Raw genomic sequence first — 16,887 nt, 5'->3', positions numbered from 1 at the left:
TTTGTTTGAACGAATTTATATTTGTTTAGCTGGTTCTAAAAAGAGTTTCTTAAAAGGGTGTAGGCCTGTCGTAGGTGTTGATGGGTGCCACTTAAAAGGACCCTGCTCAGGGCAGATCTTAACTGCAAAAGTAGTTGAAATAGAAAGCAAAAGTAGTTGGATATGGTTTCTGGAACTGTTAATTGCAGACTTGGGGATCCAAAATGGTTTGACATGGGTATTTATAAGTGATAAACAGAATGGGTTAATTCCTGCTATGCAAACAATTTTACCAAATACTGAACACAGAATGTGCGTGAGACATTTGTATAACAACTTCAGAGGCCAGTACACAGGACTTGCTCTAAAACATTTGCTATGGGCTGCTGCAAGGGCAACCACATTGCCTTGGTGGGAAGCAGAGATGGATAATCTGAAAAAGGAGGATGCAGATGCTTGGGGGTGGCTAATTGAGAGGCCTGTAAAAAATTGGTCAAGACACTATAAGTGTGATTTGTTGTTAAATAACCTATGTGAAAGCTTCAATGCAGTCAGTATTGATGCAAGGAATAAGCCAATCCTAACATGCCTTGAGAGAATAAGGATGTATATTGTGATTAGGATGGCTAATAGAAGGGCTTCTTGTCAACATTGGAGGTATACTGTTGGTCCTATAATCTTCAACATAATAGAGAAAAATAAGTTGGCATCAAGTCAATGCATACCAAGGTTGGCTGGGGAGAAGAAATTTCAAATAAGTCATATGTATGGGGGAGAATTTTCTATAGATCTAAGAGCAAAAACTTGCTCTTGTAGAAGATGGGACTTATGTGGGATTCCTTGCCTACATGCAATTTTTGCTATTTTCCAAAGAAATGAAGACATAGAGGATTATGTGGATAAATTGTACAAGAAAGAGGCTTACTTAAAAACATATGGTCCTATCATTGGACTTGTTCCTTCCATTGACCAATGGCCAAGGAGTTGTTTACCTGCAATTAAGCATCCCAGCTTTAGAATCCAACCTGGAAGGCCAAGGAAGGTAAGGACAAAAGAACTAGGGGAGGTGGAAATACCAGCTCCAGTACCTCCAAATCCAAAACCACCAAACTGGAAACCACAACCTGCAAGGCTCAGACGAATCTTTATCAAGATTCGGTGCACAGGATGTGGTCAAGAAGGACACAATAAAAGAGGATGTGAAAGGGTTTAACAGATAAAAGCTGCCCTCAGATTCCTTGCCTTGATGTTATGACCTATAACCTAACCTAATCTAATTTTTTAATGATTCCAGATGCAAGCTGAAGAAGGCCAAGCTCCAGCTCCCCAAGGGCAAGCCGAAGCTCTAGCTCCCCAAGCCCAAGCTCCAGCTCCCCAAGCCCAAACTCATGCTCTCCAAGCCCAAGCCCAACTAGTAAGTGATATTGAACCAGGTCTGATTGTCACTCAATAACCTCAATGTTTATAACTGAAACTGAAACTTTGCTTGTAGGTGGCAGCAACCAGGGGTGGTAAAGGTAGAGGGAGAATGAGAGGCTTAGGAAGATCATCATCTCAACCTCAAGCCCAAGCCTAAGCCCAAGCCCAAACTCAAACCCAAGTTCAAGTCCAAGCCCAAGCCCAAGGCCAAACTGAAGCCTTTTTTGCTAATATCCAAGCAAGGGCAACAATTGGACCAAATCAAATGGCCCAACATGTAAGTGATATTTGAAGATGGTTTGATATTCACATGTTCTTATGTCATTTGTATAACATCAATCACATATGTGAACATTTTCTTGTAGGTGGTAGCAGCTAGGGGTGGTACAAGTATAGGGAGAATGAGAGGCTTAGGAAGATCATCATCTCAACCTCAACCTCATGCATTACCTCCAAATATCAAAGGAAGTGCACCAATTGGACCAAATCAAATGGCCCAACTTGTAAGTCATAGTTGAATATGGTTTCATACTCATATTTTCTTATGTCATTTGAATAACCTCAATCACTTCTGTCAATGTTTGCTTCTAGGTTGCATCAACTAGGGGTGGTAGAGGGAGAGGGAGAATGAGAGGCTTTGGAAGATCATCATCTCAACCAGGGAGCAAAGGCTCTATCATTGGAACAACCACTAGTGCATCATCTTCACAGCCACCAAGATGAATAGTGTTTTGTAACTATTTTGGGGATACTCTTTTAGACTTAAACTATGTTGTGACTGCTATTTTAGGGATACCTTTTGAGACTTAAAGATGGCTCTTTTCATGATTAAGTGTGTTTTGTACTCTGTTTGAGTAACAAGTTATCATTTTGGAACATGTGGTGGATCTGGAGATGCATTAAACATGTCATATGATTGCACTTTTCCAGAAAAGGCTCTATCTGTGAACATTTGAATTTGTAATGAATGTAAGTTTCACTTTTCTGCTATGTGAAAGGTTGCTCTACTATTTCATGTGCATTTGTATGCCTTAATTTGAACAAGTCTTGTATGCAGATTGAGGTCAATGAATCTGGAATTACAACATTGCAAATAACCAAAGTTTTCAAAATCCATAAGCCTTTTGCATAACTAATAACATTACAAGATTACATAACTAATTTCGGGAATTACATTAGCTCCAAAATGGGTTTCACTGCCCTTACTCCTATACATTTTCCAGACATGTTCGACACCATGATCATCATCATCACAATGGCCATAAATAAAACACAAGCACCCATACTCATCCTACATTCTCTTTGTCGATGCCTCATCATATTGTCTTCCAGCAAAAGTCTAAACCTTCTGTTGTCTCTGACTGCATAATCCAACTCCTTCTTATTTTCTTCAATTATGCCCTCCATTTCCAAGTTTCGAGCTTCTAAGGATTGAAGTGTGACCACAACATTTTTTCTCTCTTCTGTCTCCCTCATTTCAGTCTCCATCATTCTTATTCTTCTAAGCAGACCAAGCACCACATTCTTCCCTCTTGTACATGTCTCCTTGTCCAACCACCTAAAATAATGCTCTCCAACTCTGTTTTTCTGCTTCGTGATTATCAAATTCTTCATCACAACAAAATCTAAACATAATACCAATTTTGTGCATAAACCCAAAAATCTAAAATTGTTTACCTGGTTGTTGTCACAAGCCTCAAAGCATCTTCTTGGATTCATGTCCGTCCATGAAGTCCTCGATTTGATCAAACTCCCACAATGACAATACTTCACCGATTTGGGGCTTTGGTTAGATTCCATTGATGATGTTTGAGACATATCACTTGCCATCCTTTGAACTAATCTGCTCTCCAAGCTTCCAAACTTGACGATTCCAACTTTCACGCAGCCAATATGCTAGCTGCAAAGTGGATTGCAACTTTTGGTTCTTTAGGTTTTCGGCGGTAGGCTCTCGAAGGTCTATTTCAGAGGGAAGGCAAGTTGTAGAAGGGGGATAATAAAACCAACTTGAAAAGACCCATCTACCCCTAAATGTAACGAAAAAACTGACAGAAGTAACGGTGGGACTAGTAATCCACACGAAACTTAAGTTGTGGGACTGTGGGTATCATTTTGGAAATTGAGGTACTTAAATGCAAATTCGGTCAAAGTTGGAGGACCAATAAAACGATTAACCCTATATTTTTTTTGTATATTTGACTTTTGACTTCAAACTGAAAAATATAATTTGACAATGTAAAAATTGCTTGCAAAAAAGAAAGTATCACATCATGAATTATTAAACTTGTTTCAATATCAAAAAAATATCAAACATTGGTAAATTACTATAGTTTGATTTTCCAAATGCAATATCAAAATAATTATTGTAATATTTAAATTCGATTAAGGACTTTTATCTAAAATAAATAAATGCTGCAAAAAAACCCATTCAAAGATCTAAAACAATAATTAAAAGAAAACAAATAAAATTATGATATTGTTTAAAAAGAGGCGTCGGACTCACGTGTTCTATTTAGCGAGCGTGCTATTTAGTGAACCACTTTTCAGGCTCGCTGTATTAGACGAGCGAGTGAGGCTTTTTTTCACTGACTATACAGTCTCATTTAAATTAGTCCCGTCTCTTACCAAACAAGGGTTTCAAGTGCTATTTAACCCAGTCCAGTCCAGTGAGGCGTACCAAACATGGGCTTTAATTGGGCATGCAGTATTTGAGAGAGAGTGGGTTTAGCTTCTCCTAATAGCTATGAATTTTATTTTATTGTTTTTGTTACCTAATAGCTAGGAACGTGGACAAACTGAAAGTGAATAGTGAACTCAAACAAAATGTGAGGTGCAAGAGCAGGCAAGGACTTTGAACATTAACTGGGTCTTTGGGGTGGCATAAACGCTTGTTGCATTAGGCATTAATAGGTGGACTCAATCGCAAGCCTACGCTAGCCTCAGCCTGCGTGGACTCGACTTTACCACTAGAAGCCTAAGCCTTATAGTCATTTTTTTTAATACAAGAGATAGTCTCTAAATTACAAGAGGTACAAGGATTTCTTATACTACCAAGGTGCCAAATGGGTTCAAACCTTAGACCACTAGTCTGCAAGTTAAGACTCTTTTTCACTGGGTTAAATGACATTGACAATTCTATTTCTTTTTTATTTATTTATCTACAAGCGATATTTTGCTTTTGAAAATAAATGATAGTTATTATTGATGAACAAACAAAAGTATGGGGTCGAATATGGGTAAATCTTCTCTAGTGATTAAACACAACAACATGTTGAATTGATCTAGATAGAATCACATACAATACAAAAATTGACTAAAATCCTCAATTAGCAACTAGAATCGTGGCTATTGATTTGAGGGGGAGTGAGTTTGTTTGTTTGTTTTGTTTTGTTTTTTCTTTTTTGTGGTGCAGCTGTTGCTTTGAAGGGAAGTTTGCCATTACCTATCCAAAAAAGGGGAGTAAACATTATGACTTCAATTTTTACTTACATATTGTATTTTCAGTCATACATGCTTTCCACTAGTTATTTTTCGTTTAGTGGTGCCGAATTCAGGTTACCTTCTCTATTGCAAGTGGTCATGTTTTTATTTCTATTTTTACTTTATTTTTTTGTTATGAATTCTTTTCATTCACTTTTAATTCTTTTTGGGGGGACATTGTTAGGACTAACTTATGTAATTGGAGTTTTTGTATAGGAAATGCCAAACGGGGAGATTGTTAGGACCAATTTTTGACACGTGACGCTAGAGGGTCCTTTTTTTAAAAAGAAAAAATAGTACAGCCACATGGTGATACTCTGTTTAAAAAAAAAAAAGAAGAGACTAGTTTTGACATCTGGCGGCTAATCGGTGGGGTCCTTTTTTCTATTAAAAACTAGTACAGCCGCACGGCTATACTCAGTTTTTTTAATTTTTCAAACATAGCTGTAAGCGTATACGATTTTACACGTGGGCGCCACTGGTCTGTGCGTCTGTTCTCTATTTTTATTTTTTTTAGATAGTAAATATTATAGCCGACTAGATATACTCGATTTTTTTCAAATGTTTTTTGGAAAATAGTATAGCCGGGTGGCTTTACTGGTTTGTTTGTTTGTTTTTTAAAAAAAAAAATAAATTTTCTTCAATAAATAGTATAAAGTAGTGGCTACAGTCTTTTGTATATATACTGGGATCCTTTTTTTTTTATAACTTTTTCTCCGATTTTCGTTTATCGATAAGAGTAGTTATCCATTACTATTAGGCCATTACCCGAGTCTCTATTACTATTAATACTACATCCATGTTCTATACATGTCTCACGTTTTTTTTAAAAAGGAAATGTGGAATAGTTGTATTGTACATGTACAGATGTATTTCTAATGTTTAATACACGTATTTTTTTAAAAATTTGCAATAAGAGACCAAATTTACGTATTATATAAATAATTCTCACATACTATTGAATATGAATAATATATGTTATAAAAAATTATATTACAATATTATGTAGTGGCCAATTAATATCTACTTTGGATATATTGAAACTAGCAAATTAATATGTATAAAGTACAAACTAATGCAATTAGGAGGGTCCTTTTTTCTTTATTATTTTTTTATTACATAGGATAGCTGCGCGGCTATACCTTTTGAATATAATGTATTTAAATAGTATAGCCGGCCGGCTATACTACGTATTCTTCAAAAAAATTATATTTGACACGTGGCCACAGAGGGTACTCTTTTTAAATATTAAAAAAAAAAATAGTACAGCGGCTATAGTCCGTGTTTTTTATTTTTTAAAAAATAGACTAGTTTTGACACTTGGCGGCTACTCGGTGGGGGTCCTTTAGCCGCCCGGCTATACTTATTTTTTTTAATATTTCAAGTACAGCCAGACGGCTATTCTATTTTACACATGAAAGGGCTGCGTCTGTTCTCTTATATATAGTAAATAGTATAACCGTGCGGCTCTACCCGATTTTTTTTCAAATATTTAAAAAATAGTATACCCGAGCGGCTTTACTGTTTTTTTTTTAAAAAAAATTGTATTCGATAAATAGTATAGACGAGTGTCTATAGTCTTTTATATATATATATATGTATATTGTGATCCTTTTTTTCTTTTAATTTTTTTCCCGATTTTCGTTTATCGATAAGAGTAGTTATCCATTACTATTAGGCCATTACCCGAGTCTCTATTAATAATACATTCGTGTTCTATAAACGTGTCACGTTTTTTTAAAAAAGGAAATGCGGAATAGTCGTATTGTACATGTACATACTTATTTCTAATGTTTAATACACGTATTTTTAAAAAACATTTGTAGTCAGACACACAAAATCAACGTATTATACAAATAATTCTCACATACTATTGAAAAAGAATAATATGTGTTATAAAAATTATATTACAATATTATATAGTGGCCGATTACTAGCGAATTAATATGTATAAAGTACAAACTAATGCAATTAGGAGGGTCTTTTTTTCTTAAATAGTATAGTCGTGTGGCTACACATTTTGACTATAATGTATTTAAATGGTATAGCCGGGCCGCTATACTATGATTTAAAAAAAAAAAAACTTATTTTTCACACGTGGCGCTAGAGGGTGCTTCTTTTTTTTTTTATAAAAAAAATAGCACAGTCGCACGGCTATACTCCGTGTTTTTTATTTGTTTTAAAATAGACTAGTTTTGACACGTAGCGGCTCATCGGTTGGGTCCTTTTTTATAATTAAAAATAGTATAGCCGAACGGCTATAATATTTTACATGTGGGCGCCAAAGAGCTGTGTGTCTGTTCTCTTGTTTTTTATTTTATTTTAATATACTCAATTTTTTCAATGTTTTTAAAAAAATAGTATAGCTGAGCGGCTATACCTTTTTATTTTTAAAAAAAAATTCTTCAATATATAGTATAGACGAGTGGCTATAGTCTTCTATATATATACTGGGATCCTTCTTATCTTCTATTTTTTTCCTTGATTTTTGTTTATCAATAAGAGTAGTTATCCATTAGTATTAGGCCATTACCCGAGTCTCTATTGTCCGATTTTAATTTTTTACCTTTTTCCAGAGTTATTACCCGTATAAAGAATTTAGTACTTTCACGTTTAATACTTTATTATACACGTATGTACGTATTTTTTAATAATACATTCGTGTTCTATACACGTCTCACGTTTTTTAAAATGGAAATGTGGAATAGTCGGATTGTACATGTACAAACGTATTTCTAATGTTTAATACATGTATTTTTTACAAAATTTGCAGTAAGACACACAAAATTCACATATTATACAAATAATTCTCACATACTATTGAATAAGAATAATATATATTATATAGTGGCCGCTTGATATCTACTTCGGATATGTTGAAACTAGCAAATTAATATATATAAAGTACAAACTAATGCAATTAGGAGGGTCTTTTTTTCATAATTTTTTTAAATTAAATATTTTAGCCGTGCGGCTATACCTTTTGAATACGAGCGGCTATAACTATTTTTGACACGTAGTCCTCTTTTTAAAAAATAGTACTGCCGCACGGCTATACTCAGTTTTTTAATTTTTCCAGTATAGCCTAACGGCTATACTATTTTATACTTGGGCTCCAAAGAGCTGTGCGTCTGTTCTCTTTTTTTAAAAATATAGTACATAGTATAGACGTGCTGCTATACTCGATTTTTTAAATATTTTTTTAAAATAGTATAATCGGGCGGCTTTACTGTTTTCTTTAAATAAAAAAAAATTGTCTTTAATAAGTAGTATAGACGAGTGGCTATAGTCTTTTATATATATACTAGGATCCTTTTTTTCTTTTAATTTTTTTCCCCGATTTTTGTTTATGGATAAGAGTAGTTATCCATTACTATTTGGCCAATACCCGAGTCTCTATTGCCCCCTTTTAATTTTTTACTTTTTCAGAGTTATTGTCTGCATAAAGAATTTAGTACTTTCACGTTTAATACTCTATTATATATGTATGTACATATTTTTTAATAGTACATTCGTGTTCTACACACGTCTCACGTTTTTTAAAGAGGAAATGTGGAATACTCCTATTGTACATGTACATACACATTTCTAATGTTTAATACACGTTTTTTTTTATAAAATTTACAGTAAGACATACAAAATTCACATATTATAAAAATAATTCCCACATACAATTGAATAAGAATAATATATGTTATAAAAATAATACTACAATATTATATAGTGACTGATTAATATCTACTTTTGATAAGTTGAAAGTAGCAAATTAATATTAGGAGCAATACTACAGTTGTCCATAAATAAAAAAAAATTAAAAAAAAAATACCTTTAAACCTGTTGAATAATAAAAAAAAAGTTATATATCACAAGTAAAAAAAATTCAATCGGAGTGTGTGCCAAAGAACTAGTAATAATTATAGTATTAGTGAAGTTTTGCAGGTTAAGTATCATCTATCAACAAACAATCAACGAGAGCGCAAACCTCCAGAGAAACTTTAGCCCTCTCTCCCCTAAAAAATAATCTTACATCCATTTTCACTTTGAGCGGGAGGAAGCCACTGTTCTTCCTCCCCTCCCCTCTCCCCTCTATTCTCTTCCTCCTTTATCCTCTTCCTTCATTTGCAGAGACAAAAGGTTTCCTCTATTTGTCTTCATTTTGTTATGATTTTCATCCAACCATCACAGGCAGTTACGTCTCATTGTTGGATCTCCACATGCATTTCGGCATCAGATCTCCACCATCATCCTTTTTTTGGTTTCTTTATGTTTGGAATAAGTCGCAAAGGCTCTTTGAGTTCTCTATGCAATTTTCACCTCTCCTTTTGTGAGAGCTTTCCACCTCCTCTTTCTGAGAGCTTTTCCTCTCTCCTTTATAAGAGTTTTATTTGTATTGTTATGCCTTAGTTTTTTCAAATTTTTTCTCTTTTTTTTAATTATTTTGAGTTTGTAATCTTAGTTGGGATGCTTATGCCAGAGTTTTTTCAATCCTGCCTGATCGTTACTAGAGGAACATCTGATTGTCTTAATTTTGATGTTAGATCGCTCCGTTATTGTAATGGCCGTTCATGGCTAGTTTGTATTGGCCCTTTGAGGCCAGTGATTTTTTTTGACTAAATTATGAATGCAATCCTAGAATTTCTCAAGAACAAAAAAAGGTATCATCTATCAACTAACATTTCTAAGAGTATGAATTATGACCCCATTTGGTGTGCCGGATTGGACTAGATGAGTCCAATTAATTGGACATAGGTCCAATCCGGATTGGATTGGTGAGTTTTTACTTTGTTATATTTGGACATGTTTTACTGTGATGGGGTAAAAGCAAATAAGTAGTATGTGATGGGGCTTTCTTACTTTTAATTATGTGCGCATGTTTTTTCATAAATTTAATTATTTCTGATATTAAATAAACACAAAAAAAAATATAAAAAATATTGAAGTCCAATGCAGTCCAGTATAGTCTTGTACCAAATAGTGCAATGGACTTAAGTCTAGTCTAGTGCTGCTTATTGATCTACCAAACAACTCAAGGCGCTTCTATAATGAGAGGTATTTTGGTGAAGGGGTTCAATGAGGGATTCAATCCAACCATTCAATTATAAAAAAAGTTGAAGTCCAATATTTTCTCTCTCCTGTTGGATAGTGGGATCGAACCCCTCCCACAAACCCCTCATTAGGGCATCTCCAATAGCCTCTTCAACATCTTTGAAATTCTAAAATAGGTGAGCTACATCAGAAAAACTCTCTCCAATAGCCTCTTCAACCTCAGTCATCAAAGCTACAACCTCTTTCTCTCCCTTCAGGACTGATAAGTTGACTTTGGCTCTTCAAACATTTAATTTTACTTTGGAAAAATAAAACCTACCTTGAAAATGTTGAAAACATGTTTTTTTTTTTTTTTTTTCTCTTTTCATATAATAAAGGCATAGAAAATTTTCACCTGTTTTCATATTTTTCGTTCTTTTCCACGATATTACATTAATTGAATTAAAGAGTATATTGGAGTAAATTTTATTCAAGTAGCAAATGAGGCTTTTCAAATTGCCATGTAGGTTTACGAACTTCAATTTGAAGAGTTTTATTTGCTACTACTGTTGGTGATGCTCTTATAGCATTTCCGAACAACTCAGAGGACTTAAAGTCCAACCCAGTCCAACACTCCAAGTGTTATCCTAATCAATCCAATCCGGTCCACCAAACGAGGCTTATGAGTTTTTGCTTTGGATTGGATTGTTTGTATAAGCACTGGTGGTTGGTTTAGCCTTTTGGACTCTGGGCCTATGTAACAAGAAAATAAAAGGTTTCAGAGTGATATCTTCCAGGTTTTTGGTGAGCTATTTTTCTCTTACAATAACAAATTGGAAGGTATGATCATATATCCAACCATGGATTTGGAGTGGGTAAGCACTGAGACACAACCAAATCTCCAATCTTGGTTATTCATAAATAAATAAAAATGGAAAAGAGAGACCATGAACCAAGCCCTTTTTTTTTTTTTTTTTTTTTTTTTTTTCCGAGGAACCAAGCCCTATTTGTTCGAAAAAAAATGCACTGAAAATTATATTTGCTTATTATATGGGAAACCACTGAAGATTGCTTATGACCTTTATTAGGTTTTGAGATCTTAGGTCTAATGATCCTTGAACTTTGACCTGATTTACATTTTGGTCCCTCAATTCCAAAATCGTTCATTGTGGTCCTTCAACTTCAGTTTTGTTAATACAATCGTCACGCCGTCAATTTTGTTATCTTTTCCATTAAATGCAGGGACAAAATGGTCTTTTCGTATTATTTTTAATTTCCACCATATGAATATTCCTTTCTCCCAAAAAATAAAAATAAAAATAAAAACTAAAAACCTTATGAATATTCCTTTTACCATCTGAATATTTTTAATTTACCCGAGAAGTGAACTAATTTCTGATTTTGACCCTCAATAGTACACCATGTGCCATGCACATGCTCAAATTTAACTGAAAAGGTTAACAAAATTGACGGCATGATCATTTGTCCTAACGAAACTAAAGTTGAAGGACCACGGGAACTACTTTGAAAATTGAGGGATCAAAATGCAAATCGTGTCGAAGTTCAGGGACCATTGAACCTAACAACCCTAAATTTTGACTAATGGGAGCAATAGGCCAGACCAACCTACCAAAACGAAACGGTCCCTCCGTAACCAGTCATTCATAATATCAAATAAATTATTTTCGTCTTTGGTAAATTTACCAAGGGCTATAGCCATAGTGATCCTCCTATTCAGCTACTTCAACCATTTTCGAACACCTCATAGTATTTTCCGAACGTTCGAGGCTTCTATCATTTATTTATTATTTGATTTCTTATACATTGCCCCTTCTTTTGAATGGGTTTCGAATAGAAAAATAAATGTTTGTAACCTGACCTAGTTGAATCCATGAACTCAATTCGGTTATCCCTTCCTATTCTTAATAACTGCCCGAACTATGAATTGTTTTATCATCTATCAATCAGATAGATGAATTTTAGTCTCAGATTTGATTTTCATATGCTTTCTTGTACACCCATTATATTTTGACCTTGGAATAAAGTAGGAATATCTTGTGGTTATGGTGAGAGATTGAAGGAAAATTAAGTTGAGTAATGAAGATATGTAGTTTGATGTGAACCATTTCGGTTTTTCTTTATAAAACCTAATGGGTCAACCCAATCTTTTGGTTTGGGATGAAATTTAAATTAGGTGACACGTGACCAACAAAAGTCAAGCAGATCATGATAGAGAACATCCAAGAGGTTCCAAATTCGAATCCGCCATTATGATGAATATACTTATTTCTTTTAGTTGTGTTATAGAAATCAATAATACATGACCAATATTACACCACCAATATCAATTGAAACTGCTAGAGCCAGACATACCATTTCATGAATCATGGCCTTTATTATTTATTACATATATCAATAGTACTCCAAGAGATATTCAATCACCTCTTACAAACAACTCCACGGCCATCCGTCCCACTTGCACAATTCATATACTCAAAGCTGTCTGAAGAGTTGTTCTTAACAAATTCCCCACTAAACCTTGAAACCGCACAATCAGAGGCAAAGATACTAGAGGAAGCAAATTCTTTGTCCCCACCCAAAACAGGCATCACCACACCCATCTTAACCCTACTCACGTAGTTGCTTGCATATGTTTGGCCCAAAACACCATTCACTTCCCCACTTAGGGCATAAAACTTGAAGCTCAAGTCAAGATGAGCAAAGCAATCCTCTTGCGTAACACCATATTTATGGATCATGGAGTCCGTTTCTGTTATAGGCACCACCACTGCTTTGATCTTGAAGTTCCCTTCAGCTTCGATTTCTATCGAATTTGTGTTTTTCGTCCTTGTGATGCTGAGTGCTCCTGGTGATAAGATTGATTGCCAGTTAGCACCTTCGCTGTCCGGGAGGTTTATGGGTTCGCCGTCTATGGATAAGGAGAGACGGTCATTGGAGTCATCCCAAGTTGACGTGGTTTTGGCACCGATGAAGAGTTTGTGGTTTCCAAAGAGGATCCCTAGAGACTGCACCCAAGTGAAGTCCCTCTTCATGTTTTGGTTTCTCTTGCCAATGAAGTGGGCGTTGATGTGGAGATTTGAATCAGAAACTATGCAGAAGTCTTGGTCTTTCTTGCCATGGAAGTAGAAGGTTATTCCATCACCACCAATGAATCTGGGGTCTTGACACACAGCCCCTGGCTTGTTGCAGTCTGCAATATTATATTCTCACATATATTAGTGGTGTGTAATTATCAGTTCATTATGTGACTAAGTTTACTATAAACCCAGATTTATCAAAATCCATTCTAATTATTTCTTCCAGAGTTATGATTTAAATCATTATGACAAAAGAGTAATTTCACAAAAATCATTATAAACTACTTGTGCACACAATAAATAAATAAATTGTACACAAAATAAATAAATATGAAAGCTTGGCTAGATATGTTTAGACAACTCTAGCTTAATAGGATGTAGCAATTGATAAGTTTTATACAATTAACACATTAACTGTAAAGGATGTTCAACTAGTATAGTCGTATAATCGTATTACTGTAGGAAAAAGAAGGAGGTTAGTGGAAATCACATTCTAATAAATTACATAAACAATAGGTTTTGTGAACTTACTGCAAACAGGACTGCATGTGACGCAGTCAACTTCACATTGCTCAGGGCAAGCACTAGGACATGTAAGCTCTAGGCAATAACAATCAGGGTAGTCCTGGTTCTTGCACTGGACTTTCTTAGGCTTTGGATGAGAAGTTCCTGCCTCTGCCGCAACAAGCATCAAGAGGATGACCAAAAACACACCTAAGCGCATCATAGCTTGAGCCATTTGGTGCTGATTGTATGTGTGTGTCTGAGCTTTGTGATTATGACTGCTATTGATGCTGGCCTCCCCTTTTATAAGGTCTTGAAAATATCAAACTTTGCGTCTTGCTCACACTACTAAAGGTGTTCTTTACTTTCCACTCCACTTTTGAATTCTCTAGCACATGGGTACTCAAAAAGTCAGATTTTAGCTAGCCCTAAAATTAATCGAAATACTGGTCGGTATACCATGGCACACGTGTTAATTCCACCCACACTTAGGGTTATCAATGCATCTGCCATTTTGATAACCCTAGTTAGCAAATTCATGTATTATATGTATGCTTACTTTTTTTAAAGGTTGATCCTATATATAAACAGGAGTGGAATAGGAAATTAATCCCCTTTTAGAGGCAGGCCAATGACCATACGTCTTGTAAAGTTTAATCTTTTGACAATAACCTTACCAACTTGCAAGATTTCTTAGACTCCTTATATAAACTTTAAGGTGTCGTTTGGTACGGCGGACTGTTATGGACTGGACTAAATTCTGGAATTGTTTTGGATTAGCTCGGATTGGACTAAGATGGATTAAGTACTGACATACGTTTAGTGTTGTGTCAGACTAAGAAGCTGGATTGTAAAAATAAAAAAAGTATGAATGCAATCCTAGAATTTCTTAACAAAACAAAAAAAGTATCATCTATCAACTAACATTTCTAAGAGTATGAATTATGACTCCATTTGGTGGGCCGGATTGGACTAGATGAGTCCAATTAATTGGACATAGGTCCAATCCGGATTGGATTGGTGAGTTTTTACTTTGTTATATTTCGACATGTTTTACTGTGATGGGGTAAAAGCAAATAAGTAGTACGTGATGGGGCTTTCTTCTTTTTAATTATGTGCGCATGTATTTTCATAAAATTAATTATTTCTGACATTAAATAAATACAAAAAAATAATTTTAATTTCTGATATTAATTATTTTAGTTTATAGGAGTACAGATGTTCCAATTTAAAAAGAGTATTTACAAATCTATTTAATTTATGGTTTCGATAGACTGACTGCCAACAAATTGCAAAGGGTCAATCACGTACCAACTTGCAAGATTAAAGGTAGATCCAATATATAAACAGGAGTGGAATAGGAAATTAATCCCCTTTTGGAGGCTGGCCAGTGAACATACGTCTTGTAAAGTTTAATCTTTTGACAATAACCAAAAATAAATAATTAAAAAAAATAATAATTAGGAAGAACAAGCCAACCCGTGTGAATTGAAAAAAAAAAAAAAAAGCCCACCCCCTGCCAACTCTCTCTCTCGTTTTAGTTTTTTTTTTTCTAGTATTCTATTCTTATTTTCCTTCTTGCTTTCTCTTTTATTTATTCTTCTATCTCTATTTTCTTTCTCTCGTTTTCTTCTTCTCTAATTATTGACACGTGGCGCCAGAGGGTCCTCTTTTTTTAAAAGAAAAAATAGTACAGCCGCATGGGTATACTCTGTGTTATTTTTTTTTTCTGAAAATAGACTAGTTTTGACACGTGGCGGCTAATCGGTGGGGTCCTTTTTTATATTTAAAAATAGTACAGCCGCACGGCTATACTCAATTTTTTTAATTTTTCAAATATAACCGTAAGGGTATACTATTTTACACGTGGGCGCCAAAGGACTGTGCGTCTGTTCTCTTTTTTTATATTCTTTATATAGTAAAAATTATAGCCGATCGGCTATACTCGATTTTTTTCAAATGTTTTTTGGAAAATAGTATAGCGAGGCGGCTTTACTTGAGTGTGTTTTTTTTAAAAAAAATTGTCTTCTATAAATAGTATAAACTAGTGGCTATAGTCTTTTATATATATACTGGGATCCTTTTTTCTTTTAATTTTTTTCTCGATTTTCGTTTATCGATAAGAGTAGTTATCCATTACTATTATGCCATTACTTGAGTCTCTATTAATACTACATCCGTGTTCTATACACGTCTCACGTTTTTTTAAAAGGAAATGTGGAATAGTAGTATTGTACATGTGTGTACGTATTTCTAATGTTTAATACACGTATTTATTTTTAAAATTTTGCAATAAGACACACAAAATTCACGTATTATACAAATAATTCTCACATACTATTGAATAAGAATAATATAAGTTATAAAAATTATATTACAATATTATATATTGGCCGATTAATATCTACTTTGGATATATTGAAACTAGCAAATTAATATGTATAAAGTACAAACTAATGCCATTAGGAGGGTCCTTTTTTCTTTATTATTTTTTTATTAAATAGTATCGTCGGCTGGCTATACTACGATTTTTCTATAAAAAAATTATATTTGACACGTGGCCATAGAAGGTCCTCTTTTTTTTTTTAAAAAAAAAAAGTAGTACAGCCGCACAGCTATAGTCCGTGTTTTTTATTTTTTAAAAAATAGACTAGTTTTGACACATGGCGGCTACTCGGTGGTGGTCCTTTTTTATGTTAAAAAATAGTATGGCCGTGCGGCTAGACTCAGTTTTTTTATATTTCAAGTACAGCCGAACGGCTATACTATTTTACACGTGAAAAGGCTGCGTCTGTTCTCTTTTTTTTATTTTTTTATATAGTAAATAGTATAACCGTGCGGCTACACGATTTTTTTCAAATGTTTAAAAAATAGTATACCCGGGCAGCTTTACTTTTTTATAAAAAAAAAAAATTGTCTTCGATAAATAGTATAGACAAGTGGCTATAGTCTTTGGTATCAGAGCCGTAAGAGTTACGGTCTTTGTCTAAGTCTGCTACTCATTCCCGCCCAAGTGGCTGGTTTAAGCATCTGAGTAGAAGGTTTTCATCTTCTTCCTTTCCTTCCTTTTTATTCTTTGAGTTGTCTGTTAATTTCACTCTAAGGTCTGACCCGTGAGTCCTTTTTGCTAGATCTGTAAGTCCCGAGGGTAGGGCGTTTGTGCTGGGCAGGAGACAGAAAATTGAGTGGAGTTAGTAGGTTTCTTAGAGTCTAAGGAGTAAGTCCGGGAAATCCCTGTTTATCTTCTTCCTCAGTCCGTTTAAGTCAAACACTTGAGTAGCCATGAGTCGTTTTCTTAGGTCAAGTTCCTGTAAGTCAAGCAGTTCTAAGACCAGTATAAGTCGACTCCCTGAGATAGTTAATGAAGAACAATTTGAATATG

At 34.5% G+C, this 16,887-nt stretch overlaps 1 protein-coding gene across 1 annotated transcript; it reads right to left on the bottom strand.

Annotated features, from left to right (window-relative positions):
- Positions 12,151-13,787, bottom strand: LOC18775534. The gene is made up of 2 exons (XM_007207057.2): positions 13,533-13,787; positions 12,151-13,114 (listed from the first exon to the last, which is right to left on the bottom strand). Exons 1-2 carry the CDS (start codon positions 13,738-13,740, stop codon positions 12,342-12,344), a joined length of 981 nt encoding a protein of 326 aa, XP_007207119.1. The 5' UTR covers positions 13,741-13,787; the 3' UTR covers positions 12,151-12,341.

Source organism: Prunus persica, chromosome G6 (genome assembly GCF_000346465.2).
Source record: "Prunus persica cultivar Lovell chromosome G6, Prunus_persica_NCBIv2, whole genome shotgun sequence".
In the NCBI taxonomy this organism is placed as follows: Eukaryota; Viridiplantae; Streptophyta; class Magnoliopsida; order Rosales; family Rosaceae; genus Prunus; species Prunus persica.
The sequence above is the reverse complement of the archived record's forward strand: the minus strand, read 5'-3'. Positions and strand labels throughout refer to the sequence as shown.

Bases quoted from the DNA above. Each gene is read 5' to 3' on its own strand.
- LOC18775534 (XM_007207057.2), bottom strand. From the start codon at position 13,740: ATGGCTCAAGCTATGATGCGCTTAGGTGTGTTTTTGGTCATCCTCTTG. The intron at 13,115-13,532 runs GTAAGTTCACAA...ATAATATTGCAG, and splicing joins CACATGCAGTCCTGTTTGCA to ACTGCAACAAGCCAGGGGCT.